Below are 16657 nucleotides of genomic sequence, written 5' to 3' on the forward strand. Positions count from 1 at the left end.
GAGCTTCCAGGCTCTGCGGGGGAGTGAGTACTGATCACTAGACAAGACTGTGATCACCTGAATTTGAATATCTTTTGCTGCCTCACCTTGCTAGTAATGTGTTAGAGTGAAAACTTCGATATTTTGTGTAGTCATCCTCAAAGGTTATCAGAATGGAAAGGAAGTGTGTAAACAGCGTTAAGGCTGAGGTAGTCTCCTCCAGTGAGAACAGTGCTTTCCTTTTCGTTCTTCTCTCGGTAACTGATACGACGACTCCGCACCTCAGGGAGGGTGTGGCTGGCAGCCCCAAGCACCCTGTCCCCTCGGTCAGGAGCGTCCTGCTCCAGGCCCAGGTCTGTCCTGACTCTTCTCTTCCATCTCCCTCGGCACTTAGTGAGGGGATGGCTGAGTCGAGAGGTGCTCCACCTTCCCCGTGTCAACCCTGGAGGTAAAAGTTCATCCAGTAATGGACGTGCATCATCAGTGTACAGCTTTTGGATGTTTACGTACGTAGACGTGTTCAAGGAGTCACATATTCTAGAAGCCCAGCAGGCCCCCTCCACCGTTTCGGAGCCAGAGCTCGTGTGTCCTGAGCCCCGGCTCTGATCCTCTGGCCTTGACTCTGCTTCAGGGCAACCTTCGCCCAGAGGAGGCGCTTCAGGCTCTCACCATATATGAAGGAAAGTTCGGCAGGCTGAAGGACGACAGGGAGAAGTGTGCGAAGGCCAAGGAGGCGCTGGAACTGACAGATACGGGACTTCTCGGTGGCAGCGAAGAGCGCGTCCAGGTACGAACCGCTCCAGCGGGCAGCTGGGGCCGGGCCCCTCGTGCTCACGCTGCCTCTGGCCCACAGTGTCTCGAGAGCCGTGGGGTGGTTCTGCTTCCAAGTTCAGCTGCTTTACTCTGCTTCATCACAGGTGGCCTTAGAGGAGCTACAGGACCTCAAAGGCGTTTGGTCAGAACTCTCTAAGGTCTGGGAGCAGATCGATCAGATGAAGGAGCAGCCGTGGGTTTCAGTGCAGCCTCGGAAGGTACGTAGAGCACCGGTAGCTGTTATGTACGTGCCTTCACGCACTGCAAATTGTAGGCGTCACCTAGAAACTCGGCGAGCAAGGAACTGTTAGAGTTCACAAAATGTCACTTGATGGTCGTTTACATTATTCATCCAGATTCACGTAAAATTTCTCCTGAAACCATTTTAAGAATATTCCATCGTTTAAAGGAATGTTGGCAAACTAAATACCGTCTTGTGTTTCTCTTGACAGCTTCGGCAAAATTTAGATGGCCTCCTGAACCAGCTGAAAAACTTCCCCGCACGATTACGGCAGTACGCGTCCTACGAGTTTGTCCAGAGGCTTCTGAAAGGTTACCTCAAGGTCGGTGACTCAGAGCTGCGGTCACAGATGTCCGCTAGAAACACGCCACACGGGTTAACACGGCTCCCTCTCTCCACAGATAAACATGCTGGTGATTGAACTGAAATCTGAAGCACTTAAAGATCGCCACTGGAAACAGCTGATGAAACGGCTTCATGTAAACTGGGTTGTTTCTGAGCTGACCCTCGGCCAGATCTGGGACGTTGACTTGCAGAAAAATGAAGCGGTTGTCAAGGATGTGCTGCTTGTAGCACAGGGGGAGATGGCTTTGGAGGAATTTTTGAAGCAGGTAAGTAATAGGCTGATGGGCATTCCAGATCTTGTTTCAGGCTGTGACATAGACTGACGTAGACTGAGCCTCACATGTGGTCCCTTTTGTCTCCATTACACTCGGTCACTTGTGTGGCTGGCGAACGCCCACATACTGATGACGTGCCTCTTTCGGTTTCAATTCAGATAAGAGAAGTGTGGAATACTTACGAGTTGGACTTGGTTAACTATCAGAACAAGTGTCGCCTGATCCGAGGCTGGGACGACCTCTTCAACAAGGTCAAAGAGCACATCAACAGCGTGTCCGCCATGAAGCTCTCTCCGTATTATAAGGTACCGCTGTGGGGAGGTGTCCCTCCCGCACATCCACCATTGTACCTTCAGACTTACAGTCAGGGCCTTCCCAGGCAGTCCAATGATTAAGACTCCGCGCTTCCACTGCAGGGGGCACGGGTTCGATCCCTGTAGGGGAACTAAGATCCAGCATGCTGTGTGGCCAAAATAGATTCTTTTTAAATAATTAAAAAATAAAAATGGCCAGACTCACAGTTCCCAGGTGCCTCTGGTAGAAAATGTGAGTCACGTAAGTTGACGGGATCTTTATCTGCATATTGGCATGAGTCCTGGTGTATCTGAGAGTGGAGAGTGCAGCAGTTGAGCTCTGCCTTCCATCCACCCGCTAGGTGTTTGAAGAGGATGCCCTGAGCTGGGAAGACAAACTGAACCGGATCATGGCTCTCTTCGACGTGTGGATCGACGTGCAGAGGCGCTGGGTCTACCTGGAGGGCATCTTCACGGGCAGCGCAGACATCAAACACCTGCTGCCAGTGGAAACCCAGCGGTTCCAGAGGTACAGCCTCGAGCCGGGACAGAGGGCTGAAGGGTAGGCTTGGCTGGTGACCACCCTTTGCACGAAGGCTGACGTTAACCTCGCTTTTAATTTGATTTGTAGTATCAGCACGGAATTCTTGGCCCTCATGAAAAAAGTATCCAAGTCTCCCCTGGTCATGGATGTTCTGAACATCCAGGGGGTACAGAGGTCGCTGGAGAGATTAGCAGACCTGCTAGGAAAGATCCAGAAAGCCCTGGGAGAGTACCTGGAAAGAGAGCGCTCATCTTTCCCCAGGTGAGAGGGTGGTTTTTACGGGGACTGAAGGGAAGGTCAGCTCCGGCGCCTCCTTCCCGCCCCTCCCTCCCTCCTGGCCTGTGTGTTGGTCACTCTGACGTCAAGGGTTTTGTTACCAGTATGAATACCGTTTCTCCTTCATCCATTGCTTCCTAATTATAACAAATAATCCTTAATTTTCTACCGTGGGTTCATTTACTAAGCTTCATTTAAACTATTATTCACCCTCCCAGGCAGCTAGCATCTCTTAAAAATTTAGCTGTGATTCTTTTTTTTTTTTTTGGCCACACTGTGTGGCATGCGGAACTTCCCTGACCAGGGATCGAACCCGTGCCCCCTGTGGTGGAAGCACGGAGTCTTAACCACTGGACCACCAGGGAAGTTGTATTTTATTTTCTAAGTGGCATTCTTTTCTTTCTGAATAGTTTGCTTAATATAAATAGAGCAGGTTTTTAAAAAATTCCTAAGGTGCGGTGAATTACATGAAACCCGTTGAACTTCTCTTCAGGATCTGTTAGGTGAGTGTGTATCTTTTGCTGAGGGCTGGAAGAAATTTGGATGTGATCTGAATTCAGGCTGGGGGTGGTCCGTCACAATCCATATCCACCTTCCTTTCCTATACAGTTTGAAGTGTTGCCTTGATTCCCCTTATTTGTGTATACGTAATGTTTTAGCAACTTACATGCAATTTTAATTTTAGGTTTTATTTTGTGGGTGATGAAGATTTGCTTGAAATCATTGGAAACAGTAAGAATGTAGCTAAGTTACAGAAACATTTCAAGAAAATGTTTGCTGGTGTTTCGAGCATCATCCTAAATGAAGACAACTCTGTCGTCCTGGGCATCTCATCCCGTGAAGGAGAGGAGGTAGTTACATTCATTGATTGTAACTTAGAACACTTCACTCCCATCTTTGCGCACTTTAATTCTTAGAGTTTCTTTATTTCAGGTTATGTTTAAAACTCCCGTGTCAATTACTGAACATCCCAAAATCAACGAGTGGCTCACCCTAGTAGAGAAGGAGATGAGAGTCACGCTGGCCAAACTCCTTGCTGAGTCTGTTACAGAAGTTGAGATTTTTGGTAAAGCAACTTCAATCGACCCAAATACCTACATCACCTGGATTGACAAATACCAGGTACTGTCCAGTAGAAGGGGGACAGTCTGAAGGTGAGGGCACTGGCTGGTCTTTAAAACCATCCTTTTGGGTCTTGGGTGCCGTGTCTCGCAGGCCCAGCTCGTGGTCCTGTCAGCCCAGATTGCCTGGTCTGAGAACGTGGAGACGGCGCTGAGCAGCGTCGGCGGGAGCGGCGACACGGCCCCCCTGCACTCCGTGCTCAGCAACGTGGAGGTCACCCTCAACGTGCTGGCCGACTCGGTCCTCATGGAGCAGCCACCGCTCCGGAGACGCAAGCTGGAGCACTTGGTTAGTCCCATTCCTCCCAGCCAGGCTCCTGGGGCTTCGCCTCGGACAGTTGAAAGAACTCACGCTTGAAAAACATCCTAATTGGTGTCAGGGAGAAAAACAAGTGGATGGCCTGGGGTGTGTACTTGACTCTCTGGTACTGTTGAAAGGCAATCTTGGGGGACAGGAGTTAACACACACGACCTCCCGACACAAAGGGGTGACACTCGTGTCTCTGGGTCTTTCACACTCTCGTCGTGTCCTTCCCAGAGAACACGCCCCGTGGCGGACCAGCCCAGCGTGTCTCTGAGCCCGAGTTGCTTGCTGCTGGCCTTTGCACCGCCGTGTGCAGCAGATGGACTGTTAGGGTAGAGACAGCTCTTCTCCCATCATGTTTTATGCTAGTTGCAACTAGCAGAGTTTTTGTTTGTTGTTTCTTTGTTTTTGCTGCAGCTCTTGATTCTGTGTAATTCCATTGTGTGAATAACAGTTTTATTGTTTTTAAAAGTGAACAACAGTTCTGTTGTTTTTAAAAGTGAATGTTTACACTGTAACTGGACCTAGAATCTCAATTTAAAAGTCTACTGAATAACCCCTGCACCCCGAGGATACGCTTATGTACTTTACATGCTTCAGCTCATGAAATGTACTTTCTGATAAGCTCTTTAAAGTGACTCTTTCTTCAGATCACAGAGTTGGTTCACCAGAGAGACGTCACCAGGTCCCTGATGAAGAGCAAGATTGACAACGCCAAGTCTTTCGAGTGGCTCAGCCAGATGCGGTTTTACTTTGACCCTAAGCAAACCGATGTGTTGCAGCAGTTGTCGATTCAAATGGCAAATGCCAAGTTTAACTATGGCTTTGAGTACCTGGGTGTCCAGGACAAGCTGGTCCAGACCCCCCTCACCGACCGCTGCTACCTGACGATGACACAGGCCTTGGAGGCCAGGTTGGGCGGGTCCCCCTTCGGTGAGTCCCTCCCCACACCTGGACAGGTGGAGTCAGATAGGAAACGTACTTTTCCAAGATTAAGCAAATGATCTAAACGTACTTCTTAACTGCGTGGCTGGTACCTTCTAAAACTTTAAATCCGTTGGCGGCTATCGCATTTATACTTGACCCTTGAACGATGCTGATTTGAACTGTGTGAGTCCACTTAGACGCAGAGTTGTTTTAATAGATAGGCAGTCGGCCCTTCCTGCTCACCGGTTTCACAGCCTCAGATTGACCCAACCGTGGATTAAAGTTTCCGTCCGAGGTTGGTTGAATCCAGGGATGCAGAACCTGTGGCTACGGAGGGCCAACTATTGGACCCGAGGGTCCATGGATTTGGGTAGACGCAGGGGTCCTGGACCAGTCCACATGGAGACCGAGGGATGATTGTACTTCGGTTTTTTAAAATGAATTGCTTTTTACAGTTCTTAAAACTAAAGGTGTGTTCTTACTTGAGTTCTCAATTCCTTTTCTTCAAACAATAGGGCCTGCTGGGACTGGGAAGACCGAGTCTGTCAAAGCTCTCGGCCATCAGCTTGGACGCTTTGTTTTAGTTTTCAACTGTGATGAAACCTTTGACTTCCAGGTGAGAAGCTCTGTGGGAACCACCTAGAGTTAAGGGCCTGAGAGGGCTGGGTGGGGAATAGCAGGCGGCACCTCTTCGAGCTGTGTTGGCCTTACAGCACAGCATGGTCCTCTGGGGACAGGGTTACTTGAGCTGTTGGAGGTTCCCAGCACGTGCTTGACACCGACTTGAGCTTCACGTCTTCAAATTCTTCAAACTCGTCAGTGTAACATATCTTCCTGGTGTCTATGCCTGGGAATAAACAAATATTATGGGAAAGGTTTTTTAAACAACGTGTTAACCTTGTTATTGGGATTTTATTGGCACAGGAGGAAAAAGGATACGTTACATTTGTACCACTGTTTATGAGGCACTTGACCTGTGGGGCTGGGCTCCTTGCCTCATGTGTGAAGCTGATGCCACCTTCACAGCCCCTCCCACCACCCCCCCACCCTGGGAGGAAGACAATATTGTTCCCATTTCAAAGATGAGCAGACAAGGGTTTCAAGATGTGATTTGCCCAGGGTGGGACCAGTCATCCAAGCCAGAATCGGAGCCCCATACAGCCAGCACCATGGCCGTGGTTTCAGCTCCCTTCCCTTCTTCTCGTTTCAGGCGATGGGACGGATCTTTGTGGGGCTTTGCCAGGTGGGCGCGTGGGGCTGCTTTGACGAGTTCAACCGCCTGGAGGAACGGATGCTGTCGGCCGTGTCCCAGCAGGTGCAGTGCATCCAGGAGGCGCTGCGCGAGCACTCCAGCCCCAGCTACGATAAGAGTGAGACCGGCTTCTCCTTACAGTTGCCTGGAGGGCGCAGAGGGGGTAGCCTCTTTGATCAGAAATAAGCGAGACTTTAACATAGCTCCAGGACTCGCTGCTGCAGGCAGGGCAGTGCATCCTGAGTGAAGACAGGCGGTAGGGCCCAGGGTAACGCTGCACCCTCGTCCCAGAGCAGCCCCGCGGAGCCATCAGTCCTTCCCCTGTAGCAGAGTCCCTGTGCTCCCTCCCCCGGCGTCAGCACACAACACAGGTTTGAGCCGCTCTGGGCCCCCCGCATTCCCCTCCCCCTCCCTGCATCCCACAGAGCCAAGCCTCCTGGCCAGAGTGTTGGGAACGAGCCCTCGTCACGGTGGGAGTGCCTGCTCGGAGGGCCCCGGGAGCTTGTTGCGCACACAGCCTGGGCTCGTGAGCTGGAGGACGTAAATAAATACATCCACGTTGGAGAGTTTACCTTTTAAAGTTCCCTTTTTTCCCATAATAACGGTAACTCATCTTACCAGACCTCCTAAATAAAACAAAAGGAGTGTCAAATCAGTACCTGTGTACTCCATGTTCCGTGTTCTCCTATGGAGGAAGTCTGATCCCTAAGTAGTCCAGGGATGGGGGGCGGGGGGCTGTTTATTTTGTGTTTTCCTTTGATGACCCTACGAGAGGGTCATTCTCGTGACTTCAGCCGGTCAGTTTTGTCACAACATGGATTGGTTTTTATTTCTGCAACTATGGTTGGGCTGTGTTTCTATTCTTGCATTGACCTTGTGACGCTCAGTAATGCACAAATAGTGGGCTTCTTGCCTCTGGGACTTGATCCGTTACACATTCGGACGGTTTTCGTGTGGGTGAAGTGGGTGAAGATGGGCCTGCCTGGGCCAGTGGGCATCGTGTCTGGTGAGAGCCTCCAGCTCCCCTGGAGTCCTGGGCCGGCAGGGAGATGGGTGCTTGCTCTGCAGTTTTAGAGAGATTTTGGAGTGGATTTTTGACTATCACGAGTCTTAACACCATCCTCCGATTTTCAGCCTCTGCCCCCATTACTTGTGAGCTGCTGAACAAACAAGTCAAGGTGAGCCCAGACATGGCCATCTTCATCACCATGAACCCCGGCTACGCGGGCCGGTCGAACCTTCCAGACAACTTGAAGAAGCTGTTCCGGAGCTTGGCCATGACCAAGCCCGACCGGCAGCTCATCGCCCAGGTCATGCTGTACTCACAGGGCTTCCGCACCGCCGAGGTCCTTGCCAACAAGATCGTCCCGTTCTTCAAGTGAGTCACTTGAGTTATTCCGGATCGTGTTTCTGGCATGTGTCAAGTGTGCCATTTAAAGTTTACCTGTGTAGTTGCAACACTACCTTCCACGTATCCGTCTCTGATTTCTTGATGTTCGATGCTCTTGGTGCTCAAAGTGTACTGTTTTTTAAGAAAACCCTTTCTCTTTTAGACTATGCGACGAGCAGCTCTCTTCTCAAAGCCACTACGACTTTGGTCTCCGAGCCTTGAAGAGCGTGCTGGTGAGCGCCGGAAACGTGAAGCGGGAGCGGATCCAGAAGATCAAGAGGGAGAAGGCGGAGCGCGGGGAGGCGGTGGACGAAGGAGAAATCGCGGAGAATCTTCCCGAGCAAGAGGTGGGCGGGGCGCCCCTAACCGCTCAGGCCCAGGCTCTGCTTGTATTACTCTTTGCCACCCTGAAGTCGTGCCTGGAGGGCTCTCACTGTGGCTCACGTGCCCCGGGGTGAACGGAGGGGACCCGCATTTGACGGGAGGCCTGGGGGTGGGGGCGGGGCGCTGGGCCTCACTGCTTGCTCACGGGACAGCTGTGCCGTGGGTCCTCCGGGGACAGGGCAGTAGACGTGGAGCCGCCCCCCCGCAGAGCTCATCCCCTTCACCCCACGCAGATCCTGATCCAGAGCGTCTGTGAGACGATGGTGCCAAAGCTGGTGGCAGAAGACATCCCCCTGCTTTTCAGCCTCTTGTCGGACGTGTTCCCTGGGGTCCAGTATCACCGGGGCGAGATGACAGCGCTGAGGGAGGAGCTCAAGAAAGTGTGCCAGGAGATGTACCTGACATACGGAGACGGAGAAGAAGTCGGCGGGATGTGGGTTGAAAAGGTAGCTGGGATCGTGGTGTTGGCTGGCACCTCACAGACCCCGCAGGTGGCCACGAGCGGTAACGATGGCCGTGGACTTGGTGGAGAAGCCGCGTCTTACCGGGCTTTGTCCACCAGGGGCGTCGTCTGGTTTGTGGAGATTTGCCCCAAGTCCTGTTAGGATTTTTTCTTAACTTGAGAGTAGTGATAGGGAAACTTACCTGAAATTTTCAATTACGTGGTACAGTTTGTTCTCTGAAAATGCTGGCTAAAAGGGGATCACGATGAAAACCGTCTATGGCGGTAAATGATCTGCTTACAAGACTTCCCAGTACCACGATTAACAACATAAATGTGTAATCAATAGGGTTTACATTCTGTATCGACTTCTTTCCTTTATCTCCTCTGTGAGATTCACTTAAGAAAAAGCGTGTCACGTGCACAAGCTGTGCGTGCTGACCCTCCGCTGCGGTCCTGGGTTAGACAAGGCGGCTCGTTCATCCGGTCTCTGTCCTCCCGGCAGGGCACCTCAGGGGTCTCTCCTGAGGCAGCTCGGTGAGCATCTCCTGACTCAGTCAGACAGCTCCACAGTTCAGTAAAAACCCTCTGTGTTTGCTGTGCTGTGGCCAGTTGAAGGTCTCTCTGGTTAGAAAGTCCCAGTACTTGTCTTGGAAGAGTCACAGCACACGTCTCTTGCTTGGCGGCGGGAGAAGTGGTGAGGAACCTTCCACCTTCTTTCTCTGGAGTGCTTATGGTGCTGGTCGGTCTGGCCCTCAGGTTCTCCAGCTCTATCAGATCACCCAGATCAACCACGGCCTGATGATGGTGGGGCCCTCGGGCAGCGGGAAGAGCATGGCCTGGCGCGTTCTTCTGAAGGCTCTGGAGAGGCTCGAGGGTGTGGAGGGCGTGGCCCATATCATCGACCCTAAAGCCATCAGCAAAGACCACCTGTACGGAACCCTGGACCCCAACACCAGGGAATGGACAGATGGGCTGTTCACACATGTTCTGAGAAAGTAAGTGCACTTGGGTGGGTGTCCGCACTCTGGAGAACTGGGACCTAGGCACTCTGTCCTCGTGGTAACAGCGTACGTTATTCTTCTTACCACGCTCTGGACAAATCAAAGTCACTTTAGAAACCGTTACAGGCTGAGCGTTTTCAGCCTCAGTCACGCGCTGCTGTAAAATCCTCCCACCAGGATCATAGACAACGTGAGGGGCGAGCTGCAGAAGCGCCAGTGGATCGTCTTCGATGGCGACGTGGATCCCGAGTGGGTGGAGAACTTGAACTCGGTGCTGGATGACAACAAGCTGCTGACCCTGCCCAACGGAGAGCGCCTCAGCCTTCCGCCCAACGTACGAGGCTAAGTATCCCGCCCTGACTGCCTGGCGCGCAGCCGGGGGAGCGGCTCCAGCCTCTGTGGCAGCAGTCAGTGTCGGGGCCTCTCTGTGCTACATTCTTTCCATTCCTGTGGCTGGTGAGAAATGTTTTCAAAGCGTTCATTCATGACTTTCCACTACTTGCTGAATATTAAGCCTACTCAGTAATTCCTGGGTAGCCTTTCCTACGACTCCGTGAGGTGGGGTTGTAGTTAGGATTCCTGGGAAATGGCAGAACAAGGGATTTACATATGGACACTTTCAGGGTCATCCCTTGGAAATGAGCCCTTGATCCAGGTCCTGACCACGCCCCCTGACAGCGGTAAACATGGGCAGGCCTGGCCTGGGCGTGCGTTCATACTTTGACCCCACTTTTCTGGAGTTCCGTCGTGTGCCGGGCCTTGTTCTAGATGCTGAAAATGTAGCTGTAAGCAACACAGACAAAACCCCTGCTCTCCCAGGGCTCACAGTCTGAGGTGGGAGACAGACAGGATAAGTGGTGATGGGGCTACGGAGAAAGTAAACTGGAGGAGAGCAGCCGCCGGTGCCAAGGGGTGGAGCTTGCACTGGCAGAAGGGGCCGCGCCGAGGCTCCCCGGGGAAGCTGAGGGCACGAGGGGGCGGCTCCTGTGGCTTCCGGGCGTTCCAGGTGGAGGGGCGGATGGCGGGGGAGGAGCGTCTGGCTGTGCCCAGCGTGTGCGAGGAGAGCGGGGCAGTTGGCTGATGTGGAGAGAAGTTGGGGCGGGACCCAAGGGGGAACAGGCGAGATGAGGTCAGGCCCGGGGTCACTGAGGACTGGAGCTTGCGCGCTAGGTGAGCTGGGAGGCCACGGCACCCCAGGCACAACCGTGGAGGTGCTGAGAAGTAGCTGAGCTGTGGGTGTGAGTTCAAGCTTGTTCCAGTGGGGTCGCCTGACGGGCTGGAGGTGGGTGGAAGGGAAGGGAGGAGTCCGGCCGCACTCCTGAGCCGCTGGGGAGCAGGAGCCTTTCCTGCGACGCAGGGTCAGCATCGGTGGTTATCGCCGCTTCAGAAACCAAGCCGTGGGTCTGGGAACGTGCACGTATGCAGACTCGTGTCTTGATTTGACTTGTTGGGTTCTTTTCTTACAGCTCACCACCCAGTAGATTCTAACTGTTGTCAGAAAGATTGATCTCCTTGTGAGGCGTGTTAGCAGTGATGTTAAGGCTCTGGGATCAGATGGTCCAGTTTGAATCTCAGCCCCACTGGCGACTAGCAGTGGGACTCGGCGAGGCTGCCAACCCCACGTGTGAAAGGGGACCCTGCTGGCCAGCCTGCCGGCGGGTTCGAGGCCAGGAACCTGGCCACAGCACCTCACTGCTGACCCTGCCACCCAGGGAGCTGTTGGCTCCGTCCCACCAGAGCTCCTCTCCTCTCCTCTCCTCCCCACCACACACAGGTTTTTTCCCGCCCAGATTCTCAGGGAGAGAGCGTTGGTGGATGTTGTGATGAGGCAAACCGTAGACATTTTTACTTCTAAACCAAGTGCAGTGAGATTGGATTTAAATTGCTCTTTCAGTGGGCATATAGGTAAAGTATTAGTACCCGGGTCTGTACCAAACCCATGTCATTAACCGTGCTCGGTGTTCTCTTCTCTCAAGGTGCGCATAATGTTTGAAGTGCAGGACCTGAAGTACGCCACCCTGGCCACGGTGTCGCGCTGCGGCATGGTCTGGTTCAGCGAGGACGTGCTCAGCACGGACATGATATTCAACAACTTCCTGGCCAGGCTGCGCAGCATCCCCCTGGACGAGGGGGAGGACGAGGCCCAGCGCCGGCGCAAGGGCAAGGAGGACGAGGGCGAGGAGGCCGCCTCCCCGATGCTGCAGGTACGCGGGCCAGCGCCGCTCCGCCGAGTGCAGCCAGCTGGCACCTGAGGGTGCTGGGCCGCGGCGCAGAGCGAGCCGGGTGTCCCACCCTGAGCATCTGGAAGGCGGCGTGCTTTTCACGATGGTCACTGCTCCGCTGCTGAAGCCGGCCACTCGCTGGAGGTTTGCATAATCAGTGCAGTCGCTGCTGCAAAAGCGTAGCCGTGCACGGAAAATTTAAAGAATTCTTTCAGTTTTCTTTGCAAATTGATGAAAGGTGGACCTTTTGCATTTCGTTGGTGAAGACCAATGTTCCTAGGAAGCGTGATTTTTTTTTTTTGAGAACCACCAAGATGAAGGAATAAAGGGTTGGTCGTTGAAGCTTCATTCCTCATTTTTTCAACCCATAAAACTACTTTTCACAGTTGCGTGATCCTCTCCTGGGCCTAGGTTAGAGGAGATGAAAACCTCCCCGCTTTTTGAGATGGTAGCTAAGCATCACTCACTCCCTCCTGTAGATCCAGAGGGACGCAGCAACGATCATGCAGCCGTACTTCACGTCCAACGGCCTGGTCACCAAGGCCCTGGAGCACGCCTTCAAGCTGGAGCACATCATGGACCTGACACGCCTGCGCTGCCTGGGCTCGCTCTTCTCCATGCTGCACCAGGCCTGCCGCAATGTGGCCCAGTACAACGCCAACCACCCCGACTTCCCCATGCAGATCGAGCAGCTGGAGCGCTACATCCAGGTCAGGAGGGGTCCAGCTGTGGCCAGGTGCTGGGGGAGGTGCCGGCAGCATCTCTGGGCAGCACTGCTTCAGGGTAACATCGTTGTAAATGTCTTTCCTTTATTGTTGAAATTCCATTCAAAATGGGACCCACTTCCTATTCCAATAGCGGTATCTGGTTTACGCCATCCTTTGGTCCTTGTCTGGAGACAGTCGGCTGAAAATGAGAGCAGAGCTGGGTGAATACATCAGAAGGATCACGACGGTGCCACTGCCCGCTGCTCCCAACATCCCCATCATCGACTACGAAGTGAGTGCGCGCCTCGACTGGATGTCGTCTTTTCTTTCGTAGGAGGGTTTTGTCCTTTTAGTTTTCTGTGGCACAAGGGATGCAGGTTGACTTGGAGGTTCTGACTTGCATGAAAGCGAGCAAGTCTTGTAGGTGAGCAGGTACGTGGGTCCCAGGGTGACCGGCGCCCGCCCGTGTGTGCAGGTGTCCATCAGCGGAGAATGGTCGCCGTGGCAGGCCAAGGTGCCTCAGATTGAAGTGGAGACGCACAAGGTGGCCGCCCCTGACGTCGTCGTGCCAACGCTGGACACCGTCCGCCACGAGGCCCTCTTGTACACCTGGCTGGCCGAGCACAAGCCGCTGGTCTTGTGCGGCCCTCCTGGGTCTGGCAAGACCATGACGCTCTTCAGCGCCCTCCGGGCCCTGCCCGACATGGAGGTAAGGAGGCTGGAGTGGGCAGTGGGCCTGGGGCTCCAGCACAGGTTCGGCCTTCCAGCACCTCACTTGTTTCTTCCCTTCTCCAGGTCGTGGGTCTTAACTTCTCCAGCGCTACTACTCCAGAGCTCCTGCTGAAGACGTTTGACCACTACTGCGAGTACAGACGCACGCCGAACGGGGTCGTCCTGGCCCCTGTTCAGCTTGGGAAGTGGCTGGTGTTGTTCTGTGATGAAATCAACCTGCCAGACATGGATAAATACGGGACGCAGAGGGTCATATCCTTCATCAGACAGGTGTGTTTACGTCCACGAGGTGCCCTCTCCTCCACAACGTGTCCTGTTCACATGTGCCCCTAACGTGTCTCACTCCCCCTTGCCCTCAGATGGTGGAGCACGGAGGCTTTTACCGAACCTCAGATCAAACTTGGGTGAAGCTGGAGAGGATCCAGTTTGTCGGGGCTTGTAACCCGCCCACTGATCCTGGAAGGAAGCCCCTCTCTCACAGGTAACACACAGCCCCGTAGACTTCCCTGATCTCACACATACCGGTTCCGGGTTTGCTTTAAACGTAGCATGACGAAACTGTAGTTGTCATTATAAAAAGGTAACAAAATACTGCTCGTCGTGGGGTTCCTCTGGGGTTATGTCACTGTGCTGGGAACACACTCAAAATGAAAGCGACGACTTGCTGGGCAGTAGTGAGCTGCCCCAGACCTGCCTGTAGGGCCAGGATGAGGCTGAAATAAGCCTGAATCGTTTTCCCACCTTTGCTCGGTTCTTTTTCGGTTTTTTGCATCTACAGTTACGTGTCAGACCCAGGCCCAAGTAGTTTGAGTGAGACCTCAGTCAGCTGTGGCGCGAAGCCGTGGGGGCGGGTCAGGAAGCCCCGGGTCGGCCTGGGACAGGGAGGCAGCCCTCCCAGGCATGCTGCCCCTCACCCCATACGAGGCTGAGCCGGGCTGTCTTTGTGTAGGTTCCTGCGTCACGTGCCTGTGGTGTATGTGGATTACCCGGGACCCGCCTCCCTGACACAGATCTACGGTACCTTCAACCGGGCCATGCTGCGCCTCATCCCGTCCCTGCGCACATACGCAGAGCCTCTCACCGCGGCGATGGTGGAATTCTACACCATGTCCCAGGTGTGTGGCGTCTTTGCCCCGTCGTGACCGAAAGGCTCTGTTGAGAGACTGAGCTTCACCTGGAGCTCCGGCTGAGCCGGGAGACTTGCTCCAGGGTCTCAACAGATGATGCTTCCGGCAGGTTCTGCAACCGCGAATATCCTCTTGTTCTTGCCGTCCTCGTCTGGCACATGTACATGTATTCATTCCCCTTACGAAACCGAGACCGTGCTGTGCCGTTTCTAAAAGGACGTGGCCACTTCTGTTTTAACAGCACCAACATGTGCCTGTTTGTACTTGTTCTTCTGCAGTGTTTGTGGTGACTGCATGTGGCCAAACCTGTCGGGGCTGGACCGGTTACAGTTCCACCACAATGCCTCTTTCAGCCTTGAAAAAATATTTATTGAAAAGGTCTTTGCCCACTGGGACTTCCCAGGCAGTCCGGTGGTTAAGACTGCATCCCTCCAATGCAGGGGGCGCGGGTTCGATCCCTGGTTGGGGAGCTAAGATCCCACGTGCTGCGGGGTACTGCCAAAAAAAAAAAAGATCTTTGCCCACCAGATGAGCAGAAGTGGCTCTCACGGTTTTGGCTTGCGTTTCTTTGTCAGCCTCTGACAAGGGCCCTTGCAAGAGAACTGCCGACTTTCCCCTGAGACAGCCATCTTTTTTTTTTTTTTTTTTTTCGTTGCGGTACGTGGGCCTCTCACTGCCACGACCTCTCCCGCTGTGGAGCACCGGTTCTGGACGCGCAGCCCCAGCGGCCATGGCCCACGGGCCCAGCCGCTCCGCGGCACATGGGACCCTCCCGGACCGGGGCACGAACCCGCGTCCCCTGCATCAGCAGGCGGACTCTCAACCACTGCGCCACCAGGGAAGCCCTATTTTTTTTTTTACGTATAAATCTTTAAATATAATTAATTGCAACATAAAGTGAGCAACTTGGATCTACTGAACAGTAGTCCCAACATTATTTACCAATTCATTCTCAAATATTCCAGGGTCTAGAGTCTTTATTCTCAATATAAAAATGTTATACTGCATTTGACTTTTTAACTACTTTCCGTGTCTTAGGACATTTACATGTAACTTGCATCTTTTCGATTCCTGCAGGAGAGGTTCACTCAGGACACACAGCCCCACTATATCTACTCGCCCCGTGAGATGACCCGGTGGGTGCGAGGTATCTTCGAGGCACTGAGGCCCCTGGAGACTCTGCCTGTGGAAGGCCTCATTCGGATTTGGGCACATGAAGCCCTCCGCCTCTTCCAGGACAGGTAAAACCAGGGGTGTTGACCCTTCCGACCCCCCGAGTTAGGGTCTGCATGAGGCAGGCTGAGCTGGCGATGGACAGGAGTGAGGTGGCGAGGGCAGCCTTGCATCTGGGAGTTGATCACGGCCACCCCTATGTACGAGACCCCAACGGCCCTGCTGGTTACTGGTAACCTCGGGCAAGGCACTTTAACTCACCTCTTTCACTGTCGGGTGGGCCCCACACAAGGTCAGGGCACAGAGGTCACAGGTGAATTTCAGTGCCTTCTAACAGCAGCCTGGGGTGCAGTTCCGTAACCACCACCCCTTCCTCACCCTCAGTCTTTGCTCTCATCAGAGGATTTGCAGCTGTATCTCTGGGACTTTAGTTTTCTCTTTTTACCTGTTGGCCACTTATTTCAAGTCTTGCAAGTTTTGACGTTTTCTAGTTAAGTGACCAGTACTGAAGGGAGAGACTTGCTAGCGGCTGTAGTGGTCAGCTTGGATTGTGGAAGGTTTTGTGGTTTGAACATTGTAAGTCTCAGTAAAAAGTTGAGTCGTTTTCTCTCTTAAGGCATCTTGAAAGTTATTGACCTTTTTTTATTATTATTCATTTATTTTTGGCTGTGTTGGGTCTTCGTTGCTGTGCACAGGCTTTCTCTAGTCTGGGCGAGCAGGGGGCTGCTCTTCGTTGCGGTGAGCGGGCTTCTCACTGTGGTGGCTTCTCTTGTTGCGGAGCAAGGACTCTAGGCACGAGGGCTCAGTAGTTGTGGCACACGGGCTTAGTTGCTCCGTGGCATGTGGGATCTTCCTGGACCAGGGCTTGAACCCACATCCCCTACATTGGCAGGCGGATTCTTAACCACTGCGCCACCAGGAAAGTCCCTATTGACCTTTTTAAATCAGAATCTTTTTCTAGTATTCTTTGTTTATAGTTGTGTACGATGTTTGTCTTATAGTAGGTTCTTAGTTTTCCTAGTTCCTGCTCTGTCGTTTTTATTGATTTTTCTTATATTGTTAATTTTATGTATCTCAGCACTGCAGTCCTTCATAGCCTTTTAGGC

General features: G+C 53.1%; 1 protein-coding gene across 1 annotated transcript in view; it reads left to right on the top strand.

Annotated features, from left to right (window-relative positions):
* DYNC1H1 (dynein cytoplasmic 1 heavy chain 1) overlaps window positions 1-16657 on the top strand; it is a 65973-nt gene that overhangs the window by 27452 nt on the left and 21864 nt on the right. Inside the window, exons 17-42 of the mRNA XM_027120595.1 lie at window positions 611-766; window positions 897-1010; window positions 1245-1355; window positions 1435-1644; window positions 1812-1958; window positions 2309-2475; window positions 2578-2751; window positions 3452-3617; window positions 3700-3888; window positions 3982-4176; window positions 4842-5124; window positions 5634-5734; window positions 6329-6488; window positions 7505-7748; window positions 7924-8107; window positions 8378-8590; window positions 9346-9584; window positions 9768-9924; window positions 11567-11794; window positions 12292-12522; window positions 12671-12811; window positions 12995-13228; window positions 13315-13521; window positions 13611-13732; window positions 14201-14366; window positions 15456-15619. Coding sequence (XP_026976396.1) covers window positions 611-766; window positions 897-1010; window positions 1245-1355; window positions 1435-1644; window positions 1812-1958; window positions 2309-2475; window positions 2578-2751; window positions 3452-3617; window positions 3700-3888; window positions 3982-4176; window positions 4842-5124; window positions 5634-5734; window positions 6329-6488; window positions 7505-7748; window positions 7924-8107; window positions 8378-8590; window positions 9346-9584; window positions 9768-9924; window positions 11567-11794; window positions 12292-12522; window positions 12671-12811; window positions 12995-13228; window positions 13315-13521; window positions 13611-13732; window positions 14201-14366; window positions 15456-15619 — 4703 coding nt within the window. The remainder of the gene's footprint in view (window positions 1-610; window positions 767-896; window positions 1011-1244; window positions 1356-1434; window positions 1645-1811; window positions 1959-2308; window positions 2476-2577; window positions 2752-3451; window positions 3618-3699; window positions 3889-3981; window positions 4177-4841; window positions 5125-5633; window positions 5735-6328; window positions 6489-7504; window positions 7749-7923; window positions 8108-8377; window positions 8591-9345; window positions 9585-9767; window positions 9925-11566; window positions 11795-12291; window positions 12523-12670; window positions 12812-12994; window positions 13229-13314; window positions 13522-13610; window positions 13733-14200; window positions 14367-15455; window positions 15620-16657) is intronic.

This window comes from Aethalodelphis obliquidens, unplaced genomic scaffold (genome assembly GCF_003676395.1).
Source record: "Aethalodelphis obliquidens isolate GAN/ISIS:26980383/991018 unplaced genomic scaffold, ASM367639v1 scaffold21, whole genome shotgun sequence".
NCBI lineage: Eukaryota > Metazoa > Chordata > Mammalia > Artiodactyla > Delphinidae > Aethalodelphis > Aethalodelphis obliquidens.